A 17378-nucleotide genomic window follows, 5' to 3' on the forward strand; every position below is an offset into this window, starting at 1 on the left:
TTAACAAAAAATGTATTAAACATTGTTGAAGCCTAGAATAGTTTCAGCCGCTCACTGAAGTAGACAGCCCAAAGCATCCAATGATGCTTGCATCCCCTTCCAGGATCATATCTGCAGCTTCAAGCAGTAATAAGTTCCAGCCTCAGCAATCCCCACTGCTGCACATTCCCAGGACCTCTATTTACCAATGAATGTGAACATCAGCTCCGCTAACTGGCGCCAAAACACTTCTCCTATCTAACTCTAATGCCAACAGGTGTTCCTATTTTAACTTCACCTCCCACAAAGGTTTGCTAAGCCCAGCTCTGACCTTACTAATTACACTGCATTACCTCTTAAACTTCACTACAGCTATTTGTAAATCATTATCAAATCCACCAATAATCACTCTAGTTTAGTCTTAACTCTGACAACCATGTCATCCGTACTGTTCCGCCTCCACTATTTATTATTGTAGAACAATTCCAGCTTTATAATCATCCTCAAAATCCTTTCAACCGATCCTCACAGGAGGGGACAGTACCTCTACGTAATCAATGTCCAGCATGCAAATTAAGAAGAAAACATGCTACAAAACGAAAAAGTTACTTGTAGGAGTAGTTTTTCAGCTAGGAGAAATTTCTATATTTACATGCGAACCTCCCAACTCCCCAGCAATTAGGCTGGTAAACAAGACAAGCAAGAAGTGAGAAACACCGGGAAGCTATAGCAAGCATTAAAGTTGTCAAGGAAAGTGGTGTGGGAGGGCTGGATTCCAAACACTGCAACCACATAAGTGAAAGGAGGTCTTCGCGGAGGGAAGGGCAGGGCACCAGATCAACATCACCCAAGAGGAGGGAAGGGATGGTACTAGCGGGATGGTTTTGGGCCTAACCGATGGATGGTAGACTAATGCTCAACCTGTGAATCCCAAAAAACCTTCAAGAAATCCTTTAAATACTGAGGAAAAGATAAAAATGTTTTAAAAAACATGGAGCTATAAAAATATACAAATAAGTTACCTTCAAATACTGCAACACTTGAATTCTGTGTTTATACACCTTTAAATATCAATATATATTCTACCTTATACATATATTGCCTTTCTATGTAATCATGTATCTATATATTTATTACTTTGGTCCTACTGTACAAGAGAAAACAAAACACTCTCTCCAGTACACCACTCTCTAACCCTATACCTCTCTCAATCTGTCCTCTATCTCCACTCTCTGAGTCATCCCAAACCTGGTTCTACTACTATGATCTCCAAATAACCCTTCCTAGACTCTTCCCTCCTCTACTCCTCCTGGCTCACCCCAAACCTCAGTTTACTAATATGATCTCCCAAACAACCTACTAAATTCTTCTCTTGTGTATCTCTCCTTTGACTCATCCCAAACCTCATTTTACTAATATGTTCTCCCTAATCACTTTTACAGGCTCTTCCCTCCTCCATCTCTCCTTTTACTCATCCCAAACCTCATCTTACTACTAAGATCTCCCAATTAAAACTTTCTAGAGTCTTCCTTCTTCTATCCCTCCATTATTCTATTCAATCCAGCTAACAGATGTATATGTCCACCATTCAATTTAACTTATATTTCCCCATACTAATCCACCACTAATCCTTTTGGGTTCTGGGGTAGCGTGCTGCTCGCTGAAAATCGCTTCAATGCAATTGTCAGAGGTAGTAAGCGCTATATAATTACAATTACATTTACAATCATTGTAGTCTATCATCTGGCACCCCAAACATCACCAAAGCTTATATAGCTTCAACTATATACACTTGGATCTAATCTTAGCTCAATCTACCACTAAGCCTCCAGGCTTACGTTCACTACTTCAAAGCATACATTATATTTACCCTGGGATCCACCTGACACCTGACACCTCCACAACCCATCTTCAGTAATAACCACTGCTGAAGAACTAACAAACCAATCAGTCAAACAATAGCTCAGCTACTGGAGTCCAGCAAGTTCCAGAGCTCAACCAATCACTCATCTAAACCCCACCTCACCTTTAGTACCATATAAGTATGTACAAGTAGATAAATATGACATAATTTAACACTAATTACCTGGCCAGTGCAGTATAATTCATAGTAACACCCTCCTGCAGTCTCTTCAGTGTCTCACCTGGGAAGTGCCAGTGATCATGTTCTTGATGAAGTCTCTATGGCCGGGGGCATCAATAATTGTAATGTAGTACTTGGTGGTCTCAAATTTCCATAGGGAGATGTCAATGGTGATGCCTCTTTCGCGTTCGGCTTTTAGCTTGTCCAGCACCCAGGCGTACTTGAAGGAGCCTTTCCCCATCTAAAGGCCAATTAGAAAGACACAGGAGACTCAGATCAAGACACAAAATTATTTTCATTTTCTGATATTACTGATGTGATGTGGCAAATATTAAGACTTCCGTATGGAGCACCCTCTGTGAAATATCTGAATGGTTCAGAAAAACAAATTACTCTCACAATACTACCATTATTACAACAAATCTGTAAGCAGAAATGCCAAAATACTCAATTTCTCAGTTCAAAAATATACAATATCCCTTCTAGTAAAACCTAGAACTTAGAACGACCCTAATGCCCAATGTTTGAAACACCTAGAACCTGGAATGTATTGGAAACCCGCCTCCTTCAAATGGGGGTCTTCATACCGCTCGTTATAGCACCTGACTCAGATTGTTACAGTGACAGACGCCCCCCCAAGCACCTGATATAACTTCCATTTATTTGGTTGTAACTTTTTTCCCTAATTTTGATGCTTGACGCTTGAGAGGCCATGCTTCTGTCTTCCTGTAGCACTTTGTAAAGAGGGGAAATCACACAAGAGGACGGGGCTATTTGTGACTGCCGAACCTCACCTCAGCAGCTTCCTTCTCAAACTTCTCGATGGTCCTCTTGTCGATGCCCCCACATTTATAGATGAGGTGGCCTGTGGTGGTGGACTTGCCAGAATCCACATGCCCGATAACTACGATGTTAATGTGGGTCTTTTCCTTCCCCATCTTGTCCCCTTTTCCCGGCTCTACCGGTCTTCTGGATCTTCAAGTACCAAACTTTGGGAACAGCTGGAGAATGACAAAGCAAGCATAAACAGGTTTTGATAAGTAGACATTAAATTGAAGAGATCAATACGACTATGCAGGAGGACATCAAGATGCGTCAGAAAATGCAACAATCTCATAAACTTCCAGGCATTATTTAGCAGTCAAATGGTGACTCCAACTAGATAATCAAAGAGGAAAGTTAGCTGTTGTTTCCATTCTCAAATACTCCAAGTTAAATCCAGAGTAACTTCATCTGGGCTTTGTGCCCTGTTGTAAACCACTGTGTGTTGTAAAATGTTTCTTGGGAATACCTTGATAGGGGAGCTAAGACTGCAGCAACACTACCTGAAACAGATGTAGTACAACTCATAAGGTGGCTATCTACCCACATCCTATGTATTCATAAACAGGAAGTTGGGTGCTACCCTGCACCAAGAGTTGCACTACGCCATTCAGAATACTTTTGGTGGCCACTTAAGAAGTGCATTGTCAACCTTAATTTGCTGTGATTAAAAAGTTAAATACATTCTTCCTTGAGTAAGGCTTGTATTTAAAAACAATTGAGGATTTCATTTCACATACGATTCTGTTGAAAAAATCACCATCAAGCCAGATACTGTCCCATGCATTTTTGCAGCAGGAACTTGTCACACACTGAATCTGCAATGACTGGGATATTTGAGTGCTCAGGTAATAGAAGTGGCATCGCCTTCCATGTCACTTTGTTTGGGCTGGAGAGAAAAGCTTATGAGACCCAACGGAATGACTATTCCATGGGTACTGACCCCTCAGCACCAATCTGATAACCCACCTCTAGGTCTGCAGTGAACAAGTGTAGGATCAAGGGTGGCTGATGAGAATTACTTTGATAGCTTGATCACAGTCTGAAACACCCTACTCACTAGCCTCCGCCATTTTCGAACGTAGCCATTTTTATACCTTCAATGCAAATCAAAGTGAATAAGCAATGAATTTAGTATAAACCTAAAGAGTGCTTTAGCTGATATACTGTCACCTCACTTTGTAGTAGAGCTACAGCAGTAGCACGCTTGCTGAATGCTTATAGGATGTTTATAAGGTGATACGTAGACAAACCTTGGAGGTCTATTTTACATCTATAACACCGGCTGAAAATTGAGACAAGGAAATGGATTGAGATTATAATCCCCCTCATCGCCTTAGGATAAAGATGAAACTAGACTTTTATTCTTGATTTTAGCATGCCAGGATACCAGACAATCTGGTGACAGGCTTCATCAAGCCCCAGCTTCCTCTTGGTCTAACACGTAAGCATGGACAGACAGGTGATTTCAGCTTGTCTTTTGTGTGTATGAGAGAGTCATGACTCAGTCATGAACTTTCTGCTGCATGTGGCAGATTTCAGTGTCCATCATTTTGGCCAAGGCCACAAATTGAGCCAAAGAGATTCTCTCTAACCTTGACTAATACAGACTCAACACAACAGAATACAAATGCATTAAATAAATGTTCTAGAGACATACCAGAATACAGACTTTTCCCAAACCAGGAAATGTTTGCAGAATGTTTTGGTGAAAGTGAAAGGGACGGTGAGAGTTTACATTGCTCACTGTGGGCCCGGTCTGCACTCCTTGGAGGAAGGTTGGGTGAAAGCACTTCAGGGGTGGTCAGAGGAAATAGCTTGTACTCAGCCCATGCCTAGACAATGAAGAGGGCGAAAGTGAAGGCAGTGATGCAGCTCACATTGCTGCTTGCTCGGTCTGTGGTTTTGCAGAGGGAGGGGGTGGAGGCTCAACGTGGGCGGTCTGAGGAAGTGGGTTGAATATTAAACACTGCCACCTTGGCCCGCATCATCTGTGTATTTGGTAGGAATGAGCTAGCATCACACCAAGGAACTATGGACACCTGGGGCTAGCCATATCCCAGCCCAAGGCATCACCAAATTGGTAGAATAAAGAGCATCGACCTATCCATAGCTTTAAAAAAGAACAGCAAGAGTAAATGTCTCAAAGTGACAAGTCAACATATCTTTTATCAGTTTATAGCCAGGGAAAAATTCCAAAAACAGGGCAACCTGAGGAAGAATCTTTTAAAGTGATAGTCAATATGTAACTCTTATAAACTGACGCCCATGGTACACCGATGTAAATTAACAGCAAGAGCTTTTAGCTGAAGCATTACTTGAAACATTGGTATACAAGTTTAATAAGAGACAATCTATACCAACCAAGAGCAAGACTGCAGCAGCAACGGTGACAATAGTTGCCTCTGGGTTAATCGATAGGTTGACCTCAGTCAAGGTCAATTGAGAAGGACATTGTCTTATGTGTTGCTAAGCATGTCAACAGGATTTTTGGATACATTTTTCTTTACGGGTAACATCTGATCTATCTACGTTGATTGAGATGTGGCCATCCTACTTGTGTTGGTTAACTTTTGTACCAGTTGCCCCTTGAATGACATTTGAGTGCACTTTACCCACAAACACGGTCCTTTGTGGCTGTACCCATTTTGACAAACAGCGAGAGTTGTCACTTTATTGTACTTGTCCCAGTCTGATCACGGAGATGAAGCACACGTGCTGGGTGTCCTTCTCTGCATTTTCAATCTATGTGTAGATTCTGCTTCACCAAAAATCAGCAATGATGAGCAGGCAGGAACACATCTGATACGCTTTCGATCTTTTTAGAAAAACAAAGTTCATTCCTCCACGATTTTAGTCAAAATTATATTATCTACTTCACTCACCTTCCACTGACATAAAAGCTTGAGTATAGAGCCACCAAGTATCACTGTCTTGGTTTTCCTTTTGTCCGTATACTCAGTCATCCACCCCTCTATGCAACTGGTCACTCCTATGCACACTCATCGATGTAGCTACAGCTGGGAGAGTGTCTGGAGGCAGCCAGAAGTACATGGATTGTACAGTGATTGATTGATGGAATAGACACTACATTGTGGATTCCGCAGGAGGTTCTTCTCCTGCCCATTGGTTGGATGCTACCACAATTGTCTTCGAGGTTCTGCTACAACACCTGCAGGCTGTAACTAGAGATGGGTGAAGTTTTTCTTCACCACCATTAGAAAGTCCTATGAAAAACTGTCCACCCTTGAGAAGGATGAAAACGTTTTGCCTTGCTAACTGTGCGTATAAAATTAAGACATTTGCAACAATACACCAATAGTTATTTAACATCATATAAATGGTTTTGCAAAAGATATGCTCTAAAGTAAACATTATTTTGTGTTCAAAGTCACTCTGCACTGAAACGGTCTGAAAAGTGAAACTTAGTGAGAATATTCCTGTACACATGTTCAGCATAGGCTGGGTTCGATTTGGCTATGAACTAAAAGGGATCTTGCATTGCAGAAAAATAGTTTATTTAGGTGAAGTTGAAGGTACACCAGGAAACTAAGGAATCTTCACTATACTTTCCAGGTTTGATGAGGAGCCCCTGTAGAAGGCTCTTACTTTCCATGCATCATCAGAAGAGCCATCTCTTTTTGGGCTCTTTCAGGGGCGTTGTTTACAGGCTGGCTTTTTGAATGTGAGCAGCTGAGAGATATTCCATTCAGTCATCTGAAATGCATTGCAGATCTAGGAATCATTCTCAGGTGGCAGAAATACACAGCTTACTTACACCCCAATCCATTGACAAAAAGTCAAACAGATTGGAGTTTTGAGAGCCAGATGTTTACACTCTTCTCTTGTCAAAGGTTCCTAACCTTTGGGTATTATCTGGAATCAACAAATAGGACCATATTTTCCCATCACTGCCTGTGTTTTCCTTGCTTCACAAATCGCATGGTAGCTTACTATAAGTGTGTACTAAACTTACTAAAGTTCGTGGTGCTGAAGGGATGTATATTTCAGTGCATGCTTCACCATTTAGTGAAAATGCCTTGACTGGCATGCTGGCATGCTACACAGGACACCTGATTCTACAGGTCTACTAACACCATAATGCATATGCAATGTTCAGCCAAAGGTTATGACTTTATGTAGTTCTCACACTTGACACAGGAGATCTTGAAAGATCAATAGAAAGCTGTTCGTGGTGCACCACAATATAGGCTTCTGATGTAAAGTGACCCGATGTCACTCGTGACCGGCTGGTTTTCAGTGTTGCACTCACTAGTGATGTACCTGACATTACTGCCCCACTGCAGCACAGTAACTTGTTTATGCACTCTCTTCCCTACAGGTCTTTTGTCACGGGTCGATGGTTCTTCACTGGTTACTCTTGAAAAAATCAGCACAATGTACAGTGTAAATTTGATAATGCGCTGTGTCCTGTTGGATGCTTGTATGGTGCACACAACTACCTCACCAAAACCACTATAAAAAGGTAAAGTTAAAAAGAAGATAGAAGGAGGGAGAATGAAAGGAGGGAGGAATTGCAGAAAGGGATGCAGCGTCTAGGGAAGATGGAAGAAGGGGGCTTTCGTGTAGTTTGCTTGTAGAGTATGCCACTGTGGGGTTCCGTTAAAGAGGCACCGGGAAATGATGGACAAGGATATAGTCAAAGGCCACAAATGAATGTCTAGCACCATTCGCTATAGAAAGACAAACGGCCTGATTATGACTTTGGCGGATGGGATACTCTGTCAAAAATGTGACGAATATCCCTCCCGCCGACTTACAAGTTCCATAGGATATAATGGAACTTGCAATAAGGTGGGCGGGATATCCGTCACGTTTGTGATGGAGTATCCCATCCGCCAAGTTCGTGATAAGGCCCAAAATGTGTGTACAGCAGCACACTTGTGAACAGTGACAAATGCTTATATATTTAAACAAGTGTGTAGTTCACATAGAGAAAATCAATATTTTTACTTTAGTTCAGCAGGACATCCAAGTGTACAATAGCACAACAGTTTGTAATACATGTTAGTGAAAGATGTATTGTACCGGAAAATCGTTGCCAGAATATAGTCTGAGATAAATGTCCTTGGAGTTTATAATAGAAAATATACACTTAATGGGACGAAAGGACGATATTTTTGTACATGGTATTTAGGATACAATGTTTATGTCAGGTGATATTTCTGTATATAATAGTCTGACATGCAACTGATACAGGAAGTCAGGCGTGAAAAGCATAACAAAGCTATACATACAATAAAACACATCTCCAGAAAGTCATACATATTTGTGCTCAGTTACGCAACGATTTGTGCAGTAGCACAACACACAATTGTGCTTAACAGTCAACAGTTCTGCGATCTTGTGTAGAGGAAAATGATCCCATGCGAGTAAGAAATGGCTTAAGAGTGGCATATATGTGTATCATCTACAGCAGTGATAATGTGTGAAAATTAATAGAGCAGTAAGTTGTGATGTGGTTGTATTTCAAGCAACAAAATCGTGTACAGTAAGACGATTGCTAAGGAGTACAAATGTATGAACAGTAACAAGTTGGTGTGCTGCAAAACAGGAGTGTGTTCATAAACACATGTGTGCACAGCGTTAATACGAGGTTCCAAGATAGTTTTACAGTTTACACAATTTTTAAAAGTTTCAAACTGCTATTTGGTAAATAATGGTTAAAGTGCGAAACTTGGTTAGTTTGTAGGTATCTCAAATGTGTTTATTTAAGATTTTGGTAAGTGCTATCACACAAGTTGTAGCCTCAGAGCGTTTATACACTTTACCATTCTCAATATTAGGTTACTACAATGCTATGTGTTGTTGTGCATAACTGTGTAACTGTGAACATCATTGAGTTACTGACCACACAACTGATTGCTCTGTAACGCGTGTGTATATGGACATGTGTACAAATAATATGCTATGATATAAATGTAATATAAGACCAATGCGAGATGGGCTACGGTAACACAAGAATGCTTTAAAGTTGCCAAAAAGCCCCTTCAATGTCACGACATGAAGTCCTCTTACCAAGACCCATCCTCAGACCATCATTGTAAAGATTAAGCACAACCCTACATTTCAGACAGATACATTGTTTATTCTGCCCTTCTCAGCTCGCCCCATAAAGACCAAATACTCCCGTTTACCCAGTTCTGAGCACTTCACGCCTCAAATTTCCTTGTCCTACCATTCCTTTAACTTGCCTACAAGCTCCTTACCTTCTCCAGATCCACTGGTCCTGTCTCAACCTCTACCGTCCAGTCCTCAGCATCACTGCTCACACTTGAGTGAGATGTGATGCATTTCAGTTATCCATATGCTAATTCATAGCACCTACGCAAGTTAGCTTTAAAACAAACTATATTACTGTCGTTTTTTCCTGTCGATTTAGGGAGCTACACAAGCCTATATGACTATCACACACACAGAAAACATGCAGCTGCAATCATTCTACCCTGTCCTTGGCACAACATCAAAGTATCAAAAGCAATGGAGACCAAAATCAGTGAATGGGTAGAACTGTAGCATGTGTTCTCGCCCTACGACAAAGTCCTTGAAAGAAGAAACAGAGGGGCCACATAACAGACAAGCAATAAGAACTTGGACACTCTCTATGGTTGTCAGGAAAGTCACTTTTCTATAGACACAGTGACGCAAAAGAACCCTAACCATCAATCTCCGTCCAATAAACAGTTTATTATACTCTCCTCCTGCTCCATAAATGAAATGCCACTCCTCTTATTTGACTACCATGCCACCTTTCCTGTTTCTTTACCTTGTTCTCTGTGTTTTATGAATTTACATTTTCTTGGCCCTGCTGACCTATTGATCCTTTACGAAGTCTACCAGCCTCACCCTTCGTTTCCCAAAACCTATCTGCCCTCCATGATACTGCCCACACTGGGAGGAGAGCTGCCATAGCTCTCCACTTATATTTACATTACCTGTATCACTTAAGCAATTTAATCATAAGAGCATTCCGTAGCAAGCCACTATTGTTCTTACTAAAATGTCTCCTAAAGTTAGCTCCGTGATAGTTTTGTTCTAATCCTCCATATTTACATGCTTTCTACACCATCCCTTCAGAAGTCTATCAAACTACTTCCTCAGACGACTTGAATCCTGAAAGCGCCTAGAGTGAAGAGCAAGTCCCGCCACTTTACCAGATATTGTTTGAAGGCTTCAGCTCTCCGACAACCACGTCCATCATGAATGTAAATGCACTGGTCCTTCTCTGCTCTGGTCCCATCTCGGTCCAACACTTCTGCCTGTACAGCTCTCTATGAACTCTCTTCATACCTGGCGGCATACTCCATGTCAATGGAGCTAGAGATCCTTCAACAAACTGAAGTGCCTTCACTCGCCTGCATTCCAGAAACAGCCTGGTGTGGGTATGAGGTACCTATCTACCTCCAGACCCAACAAATTACATTTTAGCCACAAGGTAAAGCATCACCAATGCCTTCGTCCAATCTTGGAGTGTGTTTTCCTCTGAACACTATATTCCAGGTTAGCTATTGCAACAGGCGCTGCTCGTCCTTTAGGGCGGAAGGGCCACGCCCCCCCCACCTCTTGCCCCTCATGAAGAGTGCCGGTCAGGCTGAACAAAGGTCAGCCTGACAGACACTCTTCATGTTCAGGTCAGGCAGCCGGGAGCAGACATGCGCGATTTGCGCAGACTCCTGGTTGCCTGAGCTGAACTTTGCTGGGCTGAGGAGGTCACAGCTCCTGTGGGCGTGATCTCCTCGGCTCAGCAAAGGTGCCTCGAGGCCCTCCCCCGGGTGACAAGGGAAGCGTCACCCATTGACTTTGACCCGGGCGCTTTAGTTTTAAGCCCTGAGCGCCCAGAGCGAGTGTCAATCAGTGACACCTCGTCATAGAGTGGGGTGGGGACAGCAGTCTCACTGACCCTATCCCACTCTGTGACGAAGTTGGGACTGCTGCGTCAGCCAATGAGGGAAGGCAGCAGTCCCAACCCTCCTGGGACCATCGAGGCTTAAGGTAAGTGTGTGTGTGTGTGTGTGTGTGATCTTTTTAAACAAATGCCTGGTGCGTGCGTGCATGTTTGAATGTTGATGAGTGTTGTTAATGGATATGCATGCATGTGTGTGTGAAAGAATGAGCGTGAGTGTGCTTCCCGCCCACCCCACTCCCTCCTAAAACTGCTGGCCACCACTGCATTGCAATGGCAGTATTCATAGCAATCTCTGGACCCAGTTCTCCCTCTTGAACAACTTTTTCACGACATTCATCATGGTGAAGTTATTTGTGAAAAATGGTGCACTCGGGTCAGGCAATCCTTGCCTTTTGTACGTGCATGACTGGCACCACTGTAGAGAATTCCAAACATTCTGCACTGTGCTTCCTGGTCTGCCCAATACTGGGCCATTTTTCAACAAACAAATGTCCCTTCAGTTTAGTGAACATCTTCCTGCCCCTCCTGCCCCTCTGTCCAATGTTAGCCTCAGTGTCGCACTGTTGTACCCCTCCAGGCAGCACCAGCTCACTCTTATTCCTACTCAGTAACCAATACTATGGCGATCATTTGTTTACTGCTTCCCCGCATCACGATTGCAATTTGTGGTTATCTAGCATGCAAGGGTCATGTGACCTAGCAGCTATTGCCCTTTGTCACTTTCTCTTGCGCCTGGCTTTCCCCTTATCCTCAGGACCTCTTGTCTAGTGCAACCATAAGTCTTTTGCAACTGGATCTAAATCAATACTCTGAAATGTTAGCGTGGAGTTTTGTCTGTCAGTATCTCTGGGGTCAATAACAACTGAAATTCTTCTCCTATATCCTGAACTCAACTCAACTGTCTGCTACATTTGCCTCTGTCATTCACTATGATCACAGGCAAGAAGTATTTTGAGGTGAAGAAGTCAGGCTCAGACTCCAACCTCTTGTTTCACTTCACATTAAAAGGATTCCCTGCTTGACACACTCTTTGTAGAGACCTGACCGGACCACAGGGCAAAGAAAGATTTGCTGGCTGCAGTACTTCTTATCTGCCTGATTCAAGACTGGAGACTGTGCTTCCAATCTGAACTGGATCTCAGGGACTGAGAAGCCGGTCTCAGAATGAAGAGCTATCTTCTTGCAGGCACCACAGGACATGGGTGTTGTGGTTCTACCAGCTGAGCATCTTGCGCTTTTATGGAGGATGCTATGCCTTACAGGGATAAAACCGTAAAACAGTGGTAAAGGGACATTTATCTGGCCTCCACTGGTGAAGCTTCTCCCGTATGAATGGGAAGTTAGAAAGGTTTTGTGGATCAAGGGAGTTGGTGCTGTTACAGAGGAATCCAAGCAACCATATTCAACCGGACGTTTTCCGAGGAAACTGAGTTCTGGAGAATACCTTCCTGCCAAAGGAATTATTCGACAGAGAAGTGTGGAGCACCACAAAAGAAGGCATAGAATGGTTTCTAAAGTTTGGAAATGTGTTGTCGCTTGAAAACTGAGACAAGGTGCCAAGCCTCTCAGAAAAAGATTCAACCTGCTCACCTATATATTAGTTAAATTGTAGTCATTCATCCAACTCTTCAGGCCCACAATAGCAGGTTATCCAGTGGTGCGATCAATACTCTAGTGCCCATATTTATACTTTTTTTAGCACCGTATTTGCGTCATTTTTTGACACAAAAGCGGCGCAAACTTGCAAAATACAATTGTGCTTTGTAAGTTTGCGCCACTTTCGCGTCAAAAAGCGTCGCAAATGCTGCGCTAAAAAAAGTATAAATCTGGGCGTATATTTAAGACATTTCTGTCACTTCCAGTGGAACTTAAAATTCACTTTCACCGCCTGGAGAAATTTGGCATTGGAAAACGACAAGTTACTCTTGGTAACTGAGTGCATCGCTTTAGTGAAGAATAGCAGCCTAGAGGTTTTATTTTAGCCGGGGGATACGATTTTCAGTTAAATTGAAGAAAGTGACACACGTTGGCTTGAAGTAAGAAATATTAAAAAGTTCATCAGATATTAGTATCATTTGGTGGTCATAATCAGAAGACCGTGACCAGAAAACAAGCTTTCTGAGAATGATGAAACCAATTAATAACTGGTTTTCTATGATGTTTTCCAATTGCTTGCAACAGAATAAAAATGGAATATCCTATGGCAAGTGTGGTGCTTCCCTTTTCTCCAGGCAAAAATCTGGTACTAGAAATCCTGGTCTAGAAAAGACTTTGAGACTTTGAGTCATTAAAACTTTGAGATGTAGAGGAAATGCCTGGAACTAGAGACGTTCACCATTTCTATTACTTTTACTATTTAATGCTGTCAGAAAACCTATTTAACACTCCAGTTCATTTTTTCGATTTACAGGTCGATCCTGATCAGCAAGTTTTCATTAAACCATTTATCAAATAACCATTCCCTTTGCATCAATAAGTCATAATTAAACCCACATTTGTATTTCCACCTTCCCCGAATTCACTGAAAAAGCACAAAGGTTAAAATGAGATTACAATTAGAGGTTGACATCAAATAAGAACTACTGTTTGAAAAATCAAACAAACTGAAACTCACCAGTTACAGTTTGCTCTGCTAATGGGCTCACATATTACATCACTCATGATATGTTGAATGACGTCATTGATGACGTCTCAAAAGACATTGATGACACCACTGATGACAATGTAGTCATTGTGAGAGGGCCCTAAAGGGTTTGTGGACGTCTAATCATTCAACAAGGGATACCTGTGCCCAATTTTCTCTCCCCAATGGATTGATAAGGAACATAACCTTTGACTATATTGTGGACACATGACAAATCTGTCAAGTCACCCATGTTTGGTGAATTTTGCCCTTTTTTTCTGACATTCACCCACCTACCAAAAGAATACCTCCATATCCTTTAATGAGGTCACCCACTTTTTAAATCTTGAATACCCTCCAAAAAAGAATCCATACTCTATACACCTCAGTGAGATCAACTTCCCAAAGACTTCACATGAGCCGCACTTTATGAATATGATGAAACCAATGAATGACTAGTGTTCTATTAGGTTGTCAGATGGTTTGCAACAGTATAAAGATGTAATATTCAATGGCAAGTGCAGTGCTTCCCCTTTCTTCAGGTAAAAGCCAAGAGGTCGACAGTAAGCAATTGCACTGATAAGACACCTTCCACCAGGCCCTATGGACAAATATGCATAGTGTGGTAAAATACACCACACACATTCCTGACAAGAGCACAATGGCATACAACCTTAGAGCCATGTCTACAACTCCACTGTGAGTTGAACCACCTGTAAGTGGGCCACCCCTACAATCTACAATATTCAAGAATCTGCAATGCCTCATAATTTTCACCAATGTCCTGAAAAAAATAATACACACCTTAAAAGCATCCGTGATACACAGACTGTGTCTGTAGCACTGTATTACAACTATTTACCATGGGCATGTACCCAGACATCCACTGGTGGATAATCTACTGTAAACAGAAGCTTTGTTTTTTCTCATAGATTGTTTTGCAAAAGACTGGCTTTAAGCCACAACCTACTTTGAAACATACCTTGCTGAGACTTGCTCCAGGCATACTGCCCTTCTCATTTACATTCATTCAAGTAAGCTTTATTTTGGTAACTAGTACCATAAAAGCACAAAACCTACATGAAGAGAACCATCACATTTCATATACATTAAAAAGTAAGTTAAAACAAAGATAAAATCAATACATACTATAATAAATACTACTGGGCCCAGAACTTAAACATAAAACTGCACACAGAGTACTTTGGCACCATATACATAAAAAGAAAATGTACATAAGAGATTTTAAAAGTTATAAATCTGTGCAAAATGCAATAGCTACAGCAATAAATAAAACATGGCCCGTATTTGATTTAAGAATTTGTAGAGCTGTGGCAGACCTACAGACACCCAGCTGCCTGCTGGCAGGTGCAAACCACTTTCTGCGAGGGATTACATAGGCGGGCAGACAAAACATACATGGGGCAAATTTTCGATAGGGGCGTTACAAGCTAGGCAGACCGTACTTTGGTGAGATGACCAACTGCTAGTGAATGATCTTAGTAGGGTTCCTACAAGGAATTAGAAGTACAGCTTCCTGTCCTTGGGGGTCGTAATTATATCCCAAAATGCCTCATAGCTACGTGAATCCTTCAGATCAATAAAATAAAAAATTCTTCAGAATCCACCATCTTCCAATACTTATTTTTCAAATCAAGCTTCAAGGGAAAGGCAGCAGTAGTTGGGCAGTCCCAAAGCTTGCACCATCCAAGCGAATAGAGTGAAGTCTTGACATATCTAAGCCAGGTGACACTAAGGGAGCAATCAGCCCTTGGAGGGCTTCGGTATATGAGGCAAGCTCCGGAGTACTTCAGAGCCGTCTCCAAAACAGGAGAGGATGTAAACGAGCTTTAGGGCCTATTCCCTTGTGCCCAGGTCCCTTAAAAGAGGAAAAAGAGGGTTACTTGATGGTAGAGAAACAAGTTTCCTTAAAAGGGTATTTTCGACTGCAGATATTTCTTGAGCTTTGACATAGCCCACTAGCCCCGCACCATACAAAGTGGAACTAACAACCTTAGTCTCATAGATCTGAAGTGCCGGGCAGATTGGTTTGGTATATGAGGTGCTAAAGTCCCTGACTAAAACCCCAGTGTACTGTTTTTGCTTCAATGCCACCTTGGCGATATGGGATTTCCAAGACAAATTTTCAGATATTGTTAAGCCAAGGTAACAAAAAGATTTCACCTTTTCAAATGGCGTGCCTCCAAGAACTACTGTACCTTTGTATGGTTTGTGGGGGTTGAACGTCATCAGTTTAGTTTCAGAGGTATTGATCTGCAGTCCCCGAGAGAGACAGAACTCGTCAAATTGATTTAAGAGTTTCTGTAAACCACTGGGGGTCTTGGAGATTAAGAGAGTATCATCTGCAAACAACAATACGGGAACTTCACGTGCACCTATACATGGTGCATCTGCCTCCACCATAGTTAAAAAAAGGGGACAATGTCACTAATATACAATGAAAATAAAGTTGGAGCAAGGACGCATCCCTGTCATACTCACCTTTGAACTGGGATTTCTTGAGTAAGCTGCCCCTGTTCCCCCACCTGACGCGAGCATAGGTATCCTCATCGAGACATATTGGTAAGGAAAGAGGTGGGGAGGCATTGCCAAGTCAAAAAGGACTTCCCCCAACTTGTTGCAAGGGACTAAATCAAATGCAGATTTTAGATCCACAAAAGCAACATAAAGATTTCCTTTGCCAATTAAGACAGTTTTCCAGTATAAGAGCAGGAATCTAAAGACGTGGTCAATAGTGGACGTTTTTGTACAAAACCCAGCTTGCAGAGGGCTGAGAATGTCAGGGTCAGATATCCAATCCTGGATCTTCCCCAGAAAGCAGTGGCAGAAGATTTTTTGCACACAGTCTAATAAACTGGTAGGTCTATAATTACTGGGCAAAGATCAATCACCCTTTTTATGGATAGGTACAACAACAGCACCTTTCCACAAGTCAGGTTTTGGAGCCCTCCACCCTCCCATTTCATCAGATAGAATAAGGATGTATCTAGACCAGACATCTATGTCAGTCAAAAATAAGTCTGCCGGGGCATCATCTTGGCCAGCTGCCCTACCGCGCTAAAGGGTGCTTCTCATTTACACTTCCATACCGGGCTCTCATTGACCACGGCAATACTTCATTGAGTCGAACTTCCTTCTGGTCTCAGTGCAAGCAAGGTTCCAACATTCATGGCGAACTCACTAGGGAGTCTTGTGCATGTTTGATGACCTGTGCTTTCAGGTAAAGAGGTAGTGTTGGACTTTTGTCATTTTGATCTTGCCAGACTCATTTGACACCATTGGCAGTCCATCATCACTAATCAAGCCGACTGAGGCATGAAACATTCTTCAATACTACCTTGCACCATTTCCAGACTCCACTTCCACCCAACGGTGTCCTGAAAGTGCGAATGTTATATTTTCATACATTTTAATGTTTTTTACTTCCCTTAACTAAACTTTTCAGATCAATCAGGCTGAGATGCTATGGCCAAGTTGAAGATACTTAAGTACAGTTTACGAGCATTGCAGATTCCATTGTTTGTCTGATAAATTCCTTCAAACCTTTCGATCAATCGATGTATCTGAAGAAGCTTAAAATGAACCCAAGCAAGACTGAGACATGGGCAGCTGGAGCTTCACCATGGGCTTAGCAGGACATCTGTCTTAAGGTATTAGCAATGTGTACAACTCCTGTATCAGTTACCACAACCCTGAACATTCTGTTTGATGCCAACTTAAAACGGGCCACTGGACTGACTTTGGGAGTTGCAACAAGATTCTTCTTTTGGGCTTCTTGGAATGTTTTCTCTTACCAGACATTCTTCTATGTGGTTCATTCAATTATGGCATTTTTGTTCTCTCTGGTCAGCCAATGGCAGTAGTCTTTACCTTAGAGGTCTGAAACTTTAGGCAATAACTGAAGCAATTACAAAATACTCCTT

The 17378-nt window shown here is 42.0% G+C and overlaps 1 protein-coding gene across 1 annotated transcript in view; it reads right to left on the reverse strand.

The window, feature by feature from the left end:
- The window catches only part of EEF1A2 (eukaryotic translation elongation factor 1 alpha 2), a 48264-nt gene that overhangs the window by 22208 nt on the left and 8678 nt on the right, over positions 1–17378 (reverse strand). Inside the window, exons 2-3 of the mRNA XM_069243205.1 lie at positions 2857–3063; positions 2124–2303 (exon numbers count right to left, since the gene is read on the reverse strand). Of these exons, the coding sequence (XP_069099306.1) occupies positions 2124–2303; positions 2857–3000 (324 nt within the window). The 5' untranslated portion in view covers positions 3001–3063. The remainder of the gene's footprint in view (positions 1–2123; positions 2304–2856; positions 3064–17378) is intronic.

The sequence above is a fragment of the Pleurodeles waltl genome, chromosome 7 (genome assembly GCF_031143425.1).
Source record: "Pleurodeles waltl isolate 20211129_DDA chromosome 7, aPleWal1.hap1.20221129, whole genome shotgun sequence".
In the NCBI taxonomy this organism is placed as follows: domain Eukaryota; kingdom Metazoa; phylum Chordata; class Amphibia; order Caudata; family Salamandridae; genus Pleurodeles; species Pleurodeles waltl.